This window comes from Rhinatrema bivittatum, chromosome 7 (genome assembly GCF_901001135.1).
Source record: "Rhinatrema bivittatum chromosome 7, aRhiBiv1.1, whole genome shotgun sequence".
Lineage (NCBI taxonomy): Eukaryota > Metazoa > Chordata > Amphibia > Gymnophiona > Rhinatrematidae > Rhinatrema > Rhinatrema bivittatum.
Window position 1 is genome coordinate 132151652 of NC_042621.1, and position 14092 is coordinate 132165743.

General features: G+C 42.2%; 1 protein-coding gene across 1 annotated transcript in view; it reads left to right on the top strand.

Annotated features, from left to right (window-relative positions):
- The window catches only part of ANXA7 (annexin A7), a 169930-nt gene that overhangs the window by 62573 nt on the left and 93265 nt on the right, over window positions 1–14092 (top strand). Inside the window, exon 6 of the mRNA XM_029609149.1 lies at window positions 7848–7953. Within this exon, the coding sequence (XP_029465009.1) occupies window positions 7848–7953 (106 nt within the window). The remainder of the gene's footprint in view (window positions 1–7847; window positions 7954–14092) is intronic.

Consider the following 14092-nt stretch of genomic DNA (forward strand, 5'->3'; position numbering starts at 1 on the left):
TCAACCACCTCCCCCCTCATCACTAGAAATTTCTTCCTCTTTAATTGAGTTGTCCTCGCAATGTCAGGGAAAATTTGGATTGATTGCCCATGGAATTTTAATTTTTGAAATCTGAAATAGTGTCTCAATATATTGTCCTTTTCGGTTATATAAGAGAATTGCACCAGTAAAGTTGCTCTTGATTTTATATCCGCCTCAAAAGATTTTTCCAGAAAATCAGTTAAGTTCAAATTTATATCTTCTTGCTTTTCCCATTGCAATGTACTGCTCTCCAAAGGTTGTCTCGTTGGTAGGTAATACATCATAGATATAACTGGTAATGCACTTGGTGAATATTTCAAGATATTTAAAAGATAACTTTTAAATAGTTCCATTGGAGTTGATAACTTCGTCTTGGGAAAATTTAGGATCCTCAAATTTGCCCTCTTTGACTGATTTTCAAGATTTTCCATCTTGTTTTCAATCATTTTATCAGGTTGAATTGAATATCTTCAATCTTTTACTTTCCCATCCGTTGCTTTTAGTTGTTTCTCCATTGTCACTACTTTTTCATCTACTACCTTCACTTTGGTAATAGCTTCTTGAACAGTGACGGTTAGAGTATTAATCGACTTCTGCATTGAAATCAAAATATTTCATATTTCTTCTAAGGAAGGCGTGAGATGCTGGAGTAGCACTAAACAAGGTAATATTATTATTACTCACAGTTCCTGCCTCGATAAGGCCTTCTGTGTTCTAAAAATTGCAGTTGTTCTGGGGTTTGCTGTTTCTCCCGGTTATCAAGGCTCCTGGAACCCAGTTTCCCATGGTTCACCGAAAAGTCGGAGTAGCTTTCCGCTCTTCTCTGGACGCCAGCTGCCATTGAGAAATTGTCTATAAGAATTTCCTGCAACTCGCGCGGTCGTTCCACACTCGGCAATTCCTCAGGGTGCCCTTGCAGTGGTTCCGGTATTATTGGTGCACTCGGGCTTAATGATATTTCCAGAGTCAGAGGGCTCTGTAGCTGCTCCTTACCGGCTCCAGCGACTTCAACATCCGGGTTGTCTATCGGCGTTTTGGTGAAGGCTTCGTCAAGCCTAGGTTGCCGAGTATCCCATTCCGGGGTTGAGGTAATGTTTCGTATTTGAGCTTTTCTTTTTGTGTGTGGTGTATTCTTTTCCCCAAAGAAAAAACAAAAGGAAATAGAAAGCTCAATAAGAAATTTCAGCAGCAACCGGAGACATCAGCCTTCACGCCCTTACAGCTCAACAGCCATCTTATTTTTCTAAACTGTTTTGTGTATACCACATTGTAAAAATTTTTTATAAATGCAAAAATGCAATAAAGTATAAATAAAAAAAAATAAAAAAAGGAATAATGAACTATCTACAATCTGGTAGGTTGCTGGACACGAAGCAGCATGGATTCACCAGGGAAAAATCCTGTCAGTCAAATCTGATTTTTTTTTTTTGATTGGATGACTAGAGGATTGGATCGAGCAAGAGCGTATGATGTGATCTACTTGGATTTCAGCAAAGCTTTTGATATGGGCCCGCATAGGAGGCTTGTGAATAAAATGAGAAGCTTGAGAGTAAGCGCCAAGGTGGTAGCATGGATTACAAACTGGTTGACGGATAGAGGACAGTATGAGATGGTAAATGGAACCTTCTCTGAAGAGAGAACGGTGTTAAGTGGAGTGCCTCTGTTCAATATCTTTGTGAGCGACCTTGCGAAAGGGATAGAAGGTAAAGTTATATCTATTTGTAGATGATACTAAGGTCTGCAACAGAGTGGACACGCCGAAAGAAGTAGAGAGAATGAAAAGTGATTTTAAGAAAGTTGGAAGAATGGTTGAAGGTTTGGCAGCTGGGATTCAATGTCAAGAAGTGTAGAGTCATGCATCTGGGATGCAGTAATCCAAAAGAGCTGTTTGTGATGGGGGGTGAAAGACTGATGTGCACAGAACAAGAGAGGGATCTTGGAGTGACAGTGTTTGCTTTGCCATCTTCAGATCCCCAATGTGTCATGGCAATAGCTGAAGCCAGAAGAATGCTGAGCTGCATAGAGAGGAATAACCAGTAAGAAAAAGGAGGTGATGATGCCCTTGTACAGATCCTTGGTGAGGCCTCACCTGGAGTATTCAGTTCTGGAGCTCATATCTCAAAAAGGATAGAGACAGGATAGAGGTGGACCAGAGAAGGGCAATGAAAATGGTATGGGGTCTGTATTGGAAGACCTATGAGGAAAGGCATAAGGATATGAATGTGTATATCCTGGAAGAGAGGAGATGCAGGGGAGATACAGACCTTCAGATACCTAAAATGTTTCAATGATGTATGGACTTCAAATCTTTTCAGTTGGAAAGAAAACAATAGAACTAGTGGGCATGAAATGAAACTCCAGGGGGGGGACGGCTCAGAACCGTCAGGAAATATTTCTTTACGGAGAGGATGGTGGAGACCTGGAATGCCCTTCTGGAGGAGGTGATGAAGAAGAAAACAGTCAAAGAATTCAAAGGGGCATGGGATAAACACCGTGGATCTTTAAAGCCTAGAAGACTGAAATGAGTAAGCGTGCAGGGGGGTAACTTGCTGATAAGGCGGTTACTACCCTTAGCAGAAGGCATAGAGATTACAACCCTTAATCAATATGCTTTGATTCTTTTAATGCAACTGCAACATTGCTTCCCACTTAAACGGCAGGGGTACAAGAGGAATTTGATTTAGATGACAACCAAGGGCCCTGACTTCCATGGTCTGGGATACTGTTATGTGGACATAAGGGGAAAAGCACAGAGCTGCTTCTATGGCCAAATATTAAAGGAAATGAAGAAAGTGTGCATGGGGGTAACTTGCTGGTGTGGTGGTTACTACCCTTAACCAAATAAACTGATACTTTTTTTTTTTAACTTTTTTAAACTTTTCAAATATAACAGATACACTTTTGTAATGGAAATTGAGAGAGAATAAAAAATAAATTATATAATATAAATTCATTGGAAATAATCATTCAAAAAAAAGAAAAAATCTCTCTCATTTATAATAAAGAAAATGCAGAGGGGGAAGAAAAAAAGAGAACAATGGAAATTAAACATAGAATCAAGAAATACTACGTGAATTACCCCATTCGCATTATACTATGATCCTTTACAAAATCTGTTAATTGCAGGAAACTGGCACTCTAGCATCCAAAAAAATCCCGCAACTGCTCTGGATTAAAAAAAATATAGGTTTTATCATTTAACTTAATTATGCATTTACAAGGATATCGTAACAAAAAACCTGCGCCTAAAGTAATAACTTCAGGGCACATATCCAAAAAAGCTTTGCGACATAAATTATTAGCTCTGACTAAGTCTGGATAAACCCGGACCAAGCCACCATGAAATGAAATAATCTTATTTTAAGAGTTTAAATGTTTCCTAACAAGACTTAGATCCTGTTCAGAAAAGAAAAGAAACAAACAAAATAGATCTTTCAGTCACTTCCACATTTGAATTTTCCAAGTAATCAGATAAATTGGAAAAGTCCACTGCAGTATTAGGAAGATGGAGCTGAATAGAACTCTTTCTTTTGAGGAAGAAACAATATCTTCTTAAGAGCTGGAATTTTATCAGATGGAATTTTGAGTATTTCAACCAGATAATCTCTTAAACGTAATTAATGGTAGCTCACTGAGGAACCTTGGGGAAATTCAGTAATCGCAAGTTTAAATGCTCAAAGTTTTTTTCCATGGATTCTAGCCTTCTCAAGGAGGACACACGCTCACGAATAATTGTAGCGTTGGAGGCCTGCAAACTTTTAATATTGTTCCCCAAAGCCTGGATAGAGGAAGAGTGTTCCTGAAGGATCTGTTGATGGTCCTTTGCGATGGAATCCAACTTTTGAGAAATAGTCTCTAAGCGCCGGGATTGATCATTAAAAGTGAGAGACATACCTGCAATTAGATCCCATAGGGATTCAAGAGTGACCACAGCCGGTTTTACAGACTCCAAGGGAAGTTGGGGTACTAAAGAAATAGCTTCAGATCCAACTCCTGCCTCACGCGCGTTCCCTTCAGATGAATCCGGGAACAAAACTCTACCAACCACTCCCCTCTCCACAGGAGCATCGAGCTGCAGAGAGCTGGAAGAATTTGACATCCGTCCTCGCCGAACACTGGCAGCTCCGTCCGACTGAGGCTGCTCAGTTGAGGTCATCACCCAGCGCCTCAGCGATGTCTGCGACGCTCAGGGGAGAAGCCAGCAGTAGTGGTCTTGGGTCCAAAAGGCTCAAAGATTCTTCCCCATGCAAAAACGGAGCTCCTTTCTCCGCCACAGCAGCAGGGCTAGAGGCCCCCAAGTTCGAAGTAGGAATGGCAGACTCAAAGATGGAATGCTGATTCGAGGGACTGCAGGGTTCGGATGGAAAACCCCAAACTTTCCCTTTCATCTTGTGAGGCATTAATACAAATTGATATTAAATTGAGAGGAAATTTTAAGGAAAACAAACGGAGCGGTAGGAGAGATGTCCGCTCATGCAGCCATCTTGGTTCCCCCCCCCCCCCCCCCAATAAACCTTGATACTTTTGCTGCAACTCCAATATTGCTCTCTGCTTCAACAGCAGGAAAAAAGGGGACTTGGGTTTAGACAGCAATCGACAAGGGCCCCAACTTTTATGGTCTGCGGAACTGAGTATGGGGGTAACCAGCATAGTGCAGCAGTTATTACCCGTAATAGAAGCATGAGATTACTACTCCTAACCAATAAGCCTTGATGCTTTTGATGCAACTGCAAAATTGCTCTTTGCTTCGAAGGAGGGGGTTTGGGGGTTGAAAGGAAAGAATTTTGGATTCAGGGACAACCAACATGAGCCATGACTTTTTTACAGTCTTTAAAGAAAAAACACAGGGCTGCTTCTATAGCCAAGTCCATAAACAAAGCACGTCAAGAAAAACTGACACATAGGGGTAACCTGCACGACGTGGTAGATACTAGGGGGCATTCCATGAAGTTAGCAAGTAACACATTTAAGACTAATCGGAGAAAATTTTTTTTCACTCAACGCACAAAGCTCTGGAATTTGTTGCCAGAGGAAGTGGTTAGTGCAGTTAGTGTAGCTGGGTTCAAAAAAGGTTTAGATAAGTTCTTGGAGGAGAAGTCCATTAATGGCTATTAATCAATTATAATTAGGGAATAGCCACTGCTATTAATTGCATCAGTAGCATGGATTCTTCTTAGTGTTTGGGTAATTGCCAGGTTCTTGTGGCCTGGTTTTGGCCTCTGTTGGAAACAGGATGCTGGGCTTGATGGACCCTTGGTCTGACCCAGCATGGCAATTTCTTATGTTCTTACCATGGGAAGCTTGCTGAGCAGACTGGAAGGACCATTGGATCTTTTCTGCCATCATGTTTCTATGTTTAAAAAAAAACTAAGAATCCTACCAGTATTACTAAGTATTGTGGGAGAAATGCAAGAGCTTGGGTAACATTGAGGGGATATCACTCCTTTAGTAATGACTCCTCGGGAGAGATTTGAGACATGGGTGACTAGATAACTTCTTAGGCGGGAAATGTTCTACAGCTTATAATTTCAGAATTTATGACTTTAATGGAGAGATATGTTTCCTTTTTGGCATATCCCATTTGTGAGTTAGGTCTAGTTTTTAAAGTATGAGTTTCTGAGAGAAATCTGATGAAATAGATGATTGGAAGTGATTTTAGACATCAGCCACTCAGGAATTTGGTGATAAAGTTGACAATAGGATTGCATATGTCTGGATGAACCAGCTTTACTCACTTAATGACAGCCCTAGACATGAAGAAAAACTACGCAGCAATCTTAAGGGATAATTTACTAAGCTGTGGTGTTTCCCCAGAGGGTAAAAATACTGTGGTATTCACTAACCGGCGATACCAAGCACCACAGATTACTGAAACCTGCACTATTTTTACCTGCAGTAAAATACCTCTGAAATTTGCAATGGTGGCCCACACATCCTGGGGCTGCCATCTTTTAAAGGGATATGACAGCCCCCCCAATTCCTGCCATCCATAGTGTGAAACCCCTCTTCCACCCCTCCTCCATACCTTGAAGTGGCATAATGTAAAAATTACAAATAAATTATTGGGTGCTGGTGGCCATGGTCCTGCCTCCTTTGTATACACCCCCCCCCCCCCCCCGAACATTTAGTTAATTCCCTGTTAATCCAGTGGTTCCTGGAGTGCACCCTAGGGTTTCAAAATGATGCTGACCAGCCTTTGGCACACTTTTTCCACCTCGTGTGATATATATATATTTTTTTTTCTTAATGAAGAGGTGGAGTTTGGCATGGAGTAGTGTCCACCAGCGCCAACAATTTTTAATTTGTGCTACTTGAAGGTGTGGGAAAGGGAGTCTCACTAGAACCCCACTGGTTTTTACACTACAAATGGGGGAGGAGACGGGGCTGTGGTCTGGGGCTGCATAGCCCCTGTAGGAAAAATCCCCAAGAGCATCAGGATATGCATTTAACTTTCCATCAAATAATGCACCGTGCCAACTTTACTGCAAGCCACATGATTACTACTACTACTACTTAACAAGTTGATTTGCATGATCAGATCATTTATGTTCACATTGTGGGAGATAATGCATGGAATCTGAAATTTTGCAATTTATCTGTGTGGTAATGCATTATCAAGACCCCCTTAGGTTGGGCTACTTTCTCATGAGTAACATGTCAGTCTTATTATCCAATATGTTTTTTGTTTTGGTCTTTCTCATCCTCCTGGATACAGAACAGGCAGCTAGTACCATTGCTGTGATAATATTCTTAGAAATACAAATCCAGACATTCTTCTTCTTATGAAGAGCATTCTTGAGATATGGGGTTTGCAGTACTGCTATTCATAACAGTATAATGTTATCCATGATAGCATGGCTAGGGAGAGCTTTACCCACATTTTGCAGGAATAGAGAGATGCTCTTGCAAGGAGAAGCCTTTCTTGATGGAACAGAGTTGCAGTTTAAGCACCTTAGAAACAAACTGGAGTAGGAACTGGATATTACCCTCATTGTCTTCTTTATATCTCAGGATGGTCAGAGGACAGAAGTGAAATTTGCTCCTTTTCTAGCCATACTGATGGCACAGAGCAATAGCCATAAGGTGTCTTCTGGAAGAGCACGAAGATTTATGCTCTGTCATAAGTTATTAACTCAAATTTTGGATCCAGGGATCCCGATTAGGAATAAATTCAAAGGCATTCAAGCCCATCTCCTGAGATACAAAGACTCTCTTTTGAATCACAATATTGGGGTGTAGTTTAGAATTCTGCTCAACTGATTTATTGTCTGGCCCTCTGCCCTGCCCTTCAGTTTTTCTGCTGCCTATATGCCTGAAGCATGGTCTCTCAGTTCCATGGGAGCCAAGACCCATTGCTGCTGCTGCTAATCTGAGTAGCCGGACACTCTTGAGGGCTGCAATCACGGCTTTCCTGCATGGCCTGATAATGTGAGTGCTACAGTGTTTTCTAAAGCTGTGTGCATGTTGTGACTTTTTCTTGGAGTCTTCATAAAATGTGTGTGTGAAGTTTTTCTTTTACTTTTTGTGCTGGAAATCCAATGTAAAAAAACCATTCCACTTTTGCATGTACCACATAAGTTGCAGAGAATCACGGCTACTCACCCAAGAGTAACACGACTGTATGGTAATTCTTTCTCTATCTGCCTTTGGTCCCAGTTACATTTTTCCCCTTTGCACTGACCCTTAATATTACCTCTCTCTAATCTGGTCTAACCAAGGAGCCAGAAGAAGCAGGTATTCAATAATTGCCGATCATTGTACTGCTTTGGTAAGGGAATAATCTGGATGTTTTGTAATTAACTTGCAACAATGAATGTCTTTTTCAGCCCCTGCCATCAGCTATGACTGCCACTCAGGGCACAATCAAACCAGCTTCAAACTTTGATCCCCTAAGAGATGCAGAAATCCTGCGCAAGGCCATGAAGGGATTTGGTGAGCATTGCACATAACTTGTTTTGCTAGTTCTAAAGACTCTGGGCCAGATATAAGGGTTGATTTTAAATGATCCGTGTGTGCGTGCATATGGACGCAATCATTTTATATAACGTTATAATGCATGTTATAAAATGCGATATCCGCGCACGTATGCATGCAAGATTTTAAAAATTAATGAGCGGCCTGGGAGGGAACTTCCCTAAGACTAACCCTATCCTTCTTCCCTCTTCTTCTCTCCTCCCTGACCCCTAAACCTACCCTAGCTTTCCCCATTTTTTTAAATTTTAATACTTACTGCTCCTCCTGAGCAGAAGTATCTTCTGCGCGCTGGCTGGCTGCTGGCTTGCACTTTTTCCGGACAGGGCCTTATAGCCGCTGTCCCGACTGGCCCCCTCCCCACCCAGACCACACCCCTGGCCCTGCCCCTTTTGCAGGGCCCGACCGGTGCGTAATGGGCGTTAAGCATGTGGCTGGGCCCATGCTAAAATGCACGTGCAAGGCCCAGCCACACACGTAACCCCCATATTTTTTTTACACGCGTGGCTCTTTTAAAATCGGGCCGTTAGTGTATGTTTTTGCTGTGGGCACAGAATGAGAGATGTATCTTAGTAATAGGATTTCTTACATATTGCAACACTGGAGCCAATGGGACTAAACAGTGTGTCTGAACTCCCCCTAGTCTCATAGTTGGGTAGGTTGCTGCTTGCTTGCATCTTGTTCCTTCTCTGCCTTTTCTTTCTCATCTCTCTCTCACTGGGAGATCTGTAAGGAGTATGGTGAAGGAGAGGGGATCAGAGAGTGGATAAAGGTTCTGGTATTGTGTTCAGAAAGGAAGGGATGGATTTTGATGGCAAAGAAAAAGGAGCACATAGTAAGGAGGAGGGTGTGAAGCCAGTCAGTAATGCTGTTCCATGTAAAATGAAGTGACAGCAATTCAAGGGATTTCTCAAGATAACAGCTTTATATAATAAGCTGCAAAGAAATATTAAAGGCACAGTCCCCCAACACGTCCGTGTTTCGCCTTAGGGGCTACGTCGGAAGCAACTCACGAAGAACAATTTCCAAAGGTAATCTAAATGAGAACAGCGGCATATATTACAGCTAACAAACAATGAAATACACAGAGCACACACCCAAAACAAAGGTGTAAAATTTTGTGTTTTTCTAAATGGGAGGCATCCTGTAGAAATCCAGTCTCACCGCTACATTAAACGCCTCACCTGAGTGACTAATGAACTTCAAGATTAGGTTTCTGTTACTGAACTGCAAAAAAAAAAAAATAGGTAAATCATTGTAAGTGGTATGGAGTAAATAGTGAGGTTACTTAGACACAACCAAGTATTTTTCAGCATTCAGGCAGGTTAATCCACCAGTGGGTTATGCACCTCTACAAACAGATGGAGACTGAGCAAAGCTGACGTCACAGTATATATATACCCCAGTATTCTCAGTCTCCAGCAGATGATGGATGTGCATCTCCCTAGAGGAGATTGCTTTAAAAAATAAAATAAAATAAAAAAAAGAGAGAGAACAATTGATCATGCACCGCTTCTTCTGAGGTGATACCTTGAGGTCCCTCTCTGTCGAGTCCTCCTGAGGTGATATCTGATGATCCCTCTGTCAGTTGAGTGCCTCTGTTCAGTAGCCGGTTTTTCGGGCTGCCAGAAGAGAATCAGTTGATAGGCCAGTGGATGCAGGAAGCAGAGTGTGGTTGTGAAGGCATTAGCCCTCTCCCCTTGCAGCCAAAGACCGATGCTGTACTCATCCAGGACAGACTAAGCTCAGGTAAAGAGGTTGTATTTGTTTTTATTTTTTTTTTTTTAAAGTAAGAAGAGAGATTTAGGGATCCCTGTCCCCTCTTCTGTTTCTGGTCTCCGAGCCTCGGCGCACTGACCCAACGTGCATTCCCGTCTCCATGGGGGACTTGAGGAGTTGTGGTAGTTTTGGCAGGTTGAGCTGCCCTTTGGGGTAGGCCCCACTGTCAGGCTTCGCTGGGACACCGCATGGTAGCGCACGAATGCTGTCGCAGCCTTTCTTCTGCGCAAGTCTCCCGTGAAAGCAGTGCCTGTCATCGGTTCACGCCTGAGCGTCCAGGTTGAGTGTCCATCTGGACTGTGCAGTTGGTGTCCAAATTTTGGGCTTTCGTTGTACAAGCATTCATGGAGTATCTATATCTTATCTAGATATCTATATCCCATCTAAATATCTCTCTCATATCTCTCTGTATAGAGAGAGACAGAGATGCGTCCTGTCCGGGCTTGCCGGGTACACACACACTGTTGTGTGCACAGTTGTCAAACACTTGTTGCACGTGCTGCTACTGGACGTCCTTATCCATGACGCTAGTAGCAAAGAAGCTTGTTCAAAGGTTGATCTTGAATGGGGTGCTCTTGAAGCTAATTTTTAAAGAGGGATGATCCTTGGAAGGTCTGTACCCCCTAGATCTGGTGGCGAGGGAGCAGTTGTGTTTTCTGAAAGTGGATGCGCTGCTGTGTTCTGTCACCAAGCAGACGACCGTTCCAATAGATGGGGGAGAGCAGTATTGAAGGATGCTCGGGATAGGAGAATTGAGGCTTTTCTTAAGCAGACCTTTGAGCAGTGGCAATGAATTTGCAGATAGCGTTTTGCTGTTCCCTGGTGGCTCGCGCTTGTTTTCTTCTATCTCAGGAGGTTGATAAGACTGGTTTGAATTCCAGGGCAGTGAAGGAAGCGGCAGCCACCTTTTTGGCGGTTGCAGCCTGCAACCTGGTCCATACTTCTGCCAGAGGGGTGGCTTTGGTGATAGTGGCCAGGTGTCAGCTGTGGCTGCAGAATTGGTTGGCCGATAGAAATTCAAAGTCTATTCTTACAAAATTGCCTTTTAAAGGATCACTTTTATTTGGGAGCGAGTTAGAAAAAATGGCCATTAAATAGGTGAGTCCCAGGTTCCTCAGTTGCCAGAGGATAAGATGCAGGCACCACGCTCATTTGGCATGAGAGGCTGTGCTAGGGGTTTCAGACATTTTTGACCCTACAGAGGAACAGCTTCTCAGAGGGCTAGACCTTTGAATAGATCTGTCCTTTCGGCCCATACAGCACAGACAGAGCACAGGCTCGGGTAGCAGTGTCTCCCGACCCCCCCCCCCCTTCAATGAAAATGTGTCAACCCACCTCCTGGTCCCAGAAAACAGAGAGGTAGGCGATCTATAATGGCCATTAGGTAAACAAAAAAGAATAGATGCCTTGATCTTTTCCAAATATTTAGTAAAGTAGAGACATGTTCAAAAGAATGCCCGACTCGGGCCGAGTTTCGCAGCTCAACAGCCGCTGCCTCAGGGGCTTAGACAATCAAGAATCTCAGCTGAATTATAGTGGTATTATATCATCAAGGTGACTGTAAACCACCGCTGCAAGATAACTTACACACTGCCGTCATAGTGGAGACTGAATACATGATGGCAGTGTGTAAGTTATCTTGCAGCGGTGGTTTACAGTCACCTTGATGATATAATACCACTATAATTCAGCTGAGATTCTTGATTGTCTAAGCCCCTGAGGCAGCGGCTGTTGAGCTGCGAAACTCTGCCCGAGTCGGGCATTCTTTTGAACACATCTCTACTTTAATAAATATTTGGAAAAGATCAAGGCATCTATTCTTTTTTTGTTTACCCAACCCACCTCCTGGAGCAGGAGATAGGGTGTCACCTATATATATATTTTTTTTATTTATTTTAGGTAGGTAAGAATAATATCAAATCAGTGGGTTCTGAAGGTGATAAGGGATGGCTTATACTCCGGAGTTTCTCAGCGTTCCTCGGGACGTCTTCATGGCAGCTCCCCGCAAAAGAGTCAGGCAGTGGAGTCTGCTTTGTCGAGGCTCCTGAGCTTGCGGGCTACAATTCCAATGCCCAAGTCACAAGAAAATATGGGTCATTATTCCATTTATTTCATTGTGCCCAAGAAGGAGGGCCCTTTTCGCCTCTCTTGAACTTAAAAGTAGTCAATTGTCATTTGGAAATCTTATGCTTGATTCCCAGTGGCTGATATTCCCAAAGAAATTACCTTAAAAATCATAAAATGTAGACTATCCAGGGGTGCACGTAACCTTGGGTTCTAATTGACCCTGCACGTTCCATGACCAAGAATTATCCACTGTAACACAATCTTCTTTTCACAAGCTTAGATTTCTACTTCTTTTGAAGCCATTACTTGAACTCAATGACTTTCGTGCTTTGCAATCTCTTCTTTTTTCTGGTATTGAATATTGCAACTCTTTTGATAGGTCTTCCAGCATATGCAACACATCCTCTTCAAATTATTCAAAATGCTGCTCTACTTTTAACAGGAACTCCTCTTCATGACCACGTTACTCCAACTTTACAATCTTTGCACTGGCTTCCAATTCCCTACTGTATTCAATATAAACTAATATCCATTATTCACTCACTTATCAACAATATACACTCATCATGGCTTGGAGCAATTATGAAAATTCATACTCCCTCCAAAGTTCTCCGATCCTCTGGTCAACCCTCACTTGACATATCATCCCCTAGAGCAGTGCACCTTGATGAAACCAGAGAACATGCTTTCTCGTTAGCAGGCCCTTCTCTTTGGAATTCCCTTCCCAAAGAACTAAGATCTGTGAAGGAGTCCACATTTTTTAAGAAAGCTCTTAAAACCTATTTATTCAAAAAAGCGTATCAACACTGAAACAGTCTGTCTGTGACACGCTAGAGAGATAACGTTCCTGGATGGAATAAATGATAGCTTTATGGAGCAATTGGTTCAGGAACCGACGAGAGAGGAAGCAATTTTAGATCTAATGCTCAGTGGAGCACATGACTTGGTGAGAGAGGTAACGGTGGTGGGGCCGCTTGACAATAGTGATCATAATATGATCAAATTTGATTTAATGACTGGAAGAGGAACAGTGTGCAAATCCAAGGCTCTCGTGCTAAACTTACAAAAAGGAAACTTTGATAAAATGAGAAAAATTGTTAGAAAAAAACGGAAAGGAGCAGCTACAAAAGTAAAAAAATGTCTGAGGAGTGGTCATTGTTAAAAAAAAAACTACCATTCTAGAAGCACAGTCTAGATGTATTCCACAGATTAAGAAAGGTGGAAAGAAGGCAAAACGATGACCGGCATGGTTAAAAGGGGAGGTGAAAGAAGCTATTTTAGCCAAAAGATCTTCATTCAAAAATTGGAAGAAGGAACCAACAGAAGAAAATAGGATAAAGCATAAACGTTGGCAAGTTAAATGTAAGACATTGATAAGACAGGCTAAGAGAGAATTTGAAAAGAAGTTGGCTGTAGAGGCAAAAACTCACAGTAAAAACTTTTTAAAATATATCCGAAGCAGAAAGCCTGTGAGGGAGTCAGTTGGACCGTTAGATGATCGAGGGGTTAAAGGGGCACTTAGAGAAGATAAGGCCATCGCGGAAAGATTAAATGATTTCTTTGCTTCAGTATTTAATGAAGAGGATGTTGGGGAGGTACCCATAATGGAGAAGGTTTTCATGGGTAATGATTCAGATGGACTGAATCAAATCACAGTGAACCTAGAAGATGTGGTAGGCCTGATTGACAAACTGAAGAGTAGTACATCACCTGGACCAGATGGTATACACCCCAGAGTTCTGAAGGAACTAAAAACTGAAATTTCAGACCTATTAGTAAAAATTTGTAACCTATCATTAAAATCATCCATTGTACCTGAAGACTGGAGGATAGCAAATGTAACCCCAATATTTAAAAAGGGCTCCAGGGGTGATCCGGGAAACTACAGACCGGTTAGCCTGACTTCAGTGCCAGGAAAAATAGTGGAAAGTGTTCTAAACATCAAAATCACAGAACATATAGAAAGACATGGTTTAATGGAACAAAGTCAGCATGGCTTTACCCAGGGCAAGTCTTGCCTCACAAATCTGCTTCACTTTTTTGAAGGAGTTAATAAACATGTGGATAAAGGTGAACCGGTAGATGTAGTATACTTGGATTTTCAGAAGGCGTTTGACAAAGTTCCTCATGAGAGGCTTCTAGGAAAAGTAAAAAGTCATGGGATAGGTGGCGATGTCCTTTCGTGGATTGCAAACTGGCTAAAAGACAGGAAACAGAGTGTAGGATTAAATGGACAATTTTCTCAGTGGAAGGG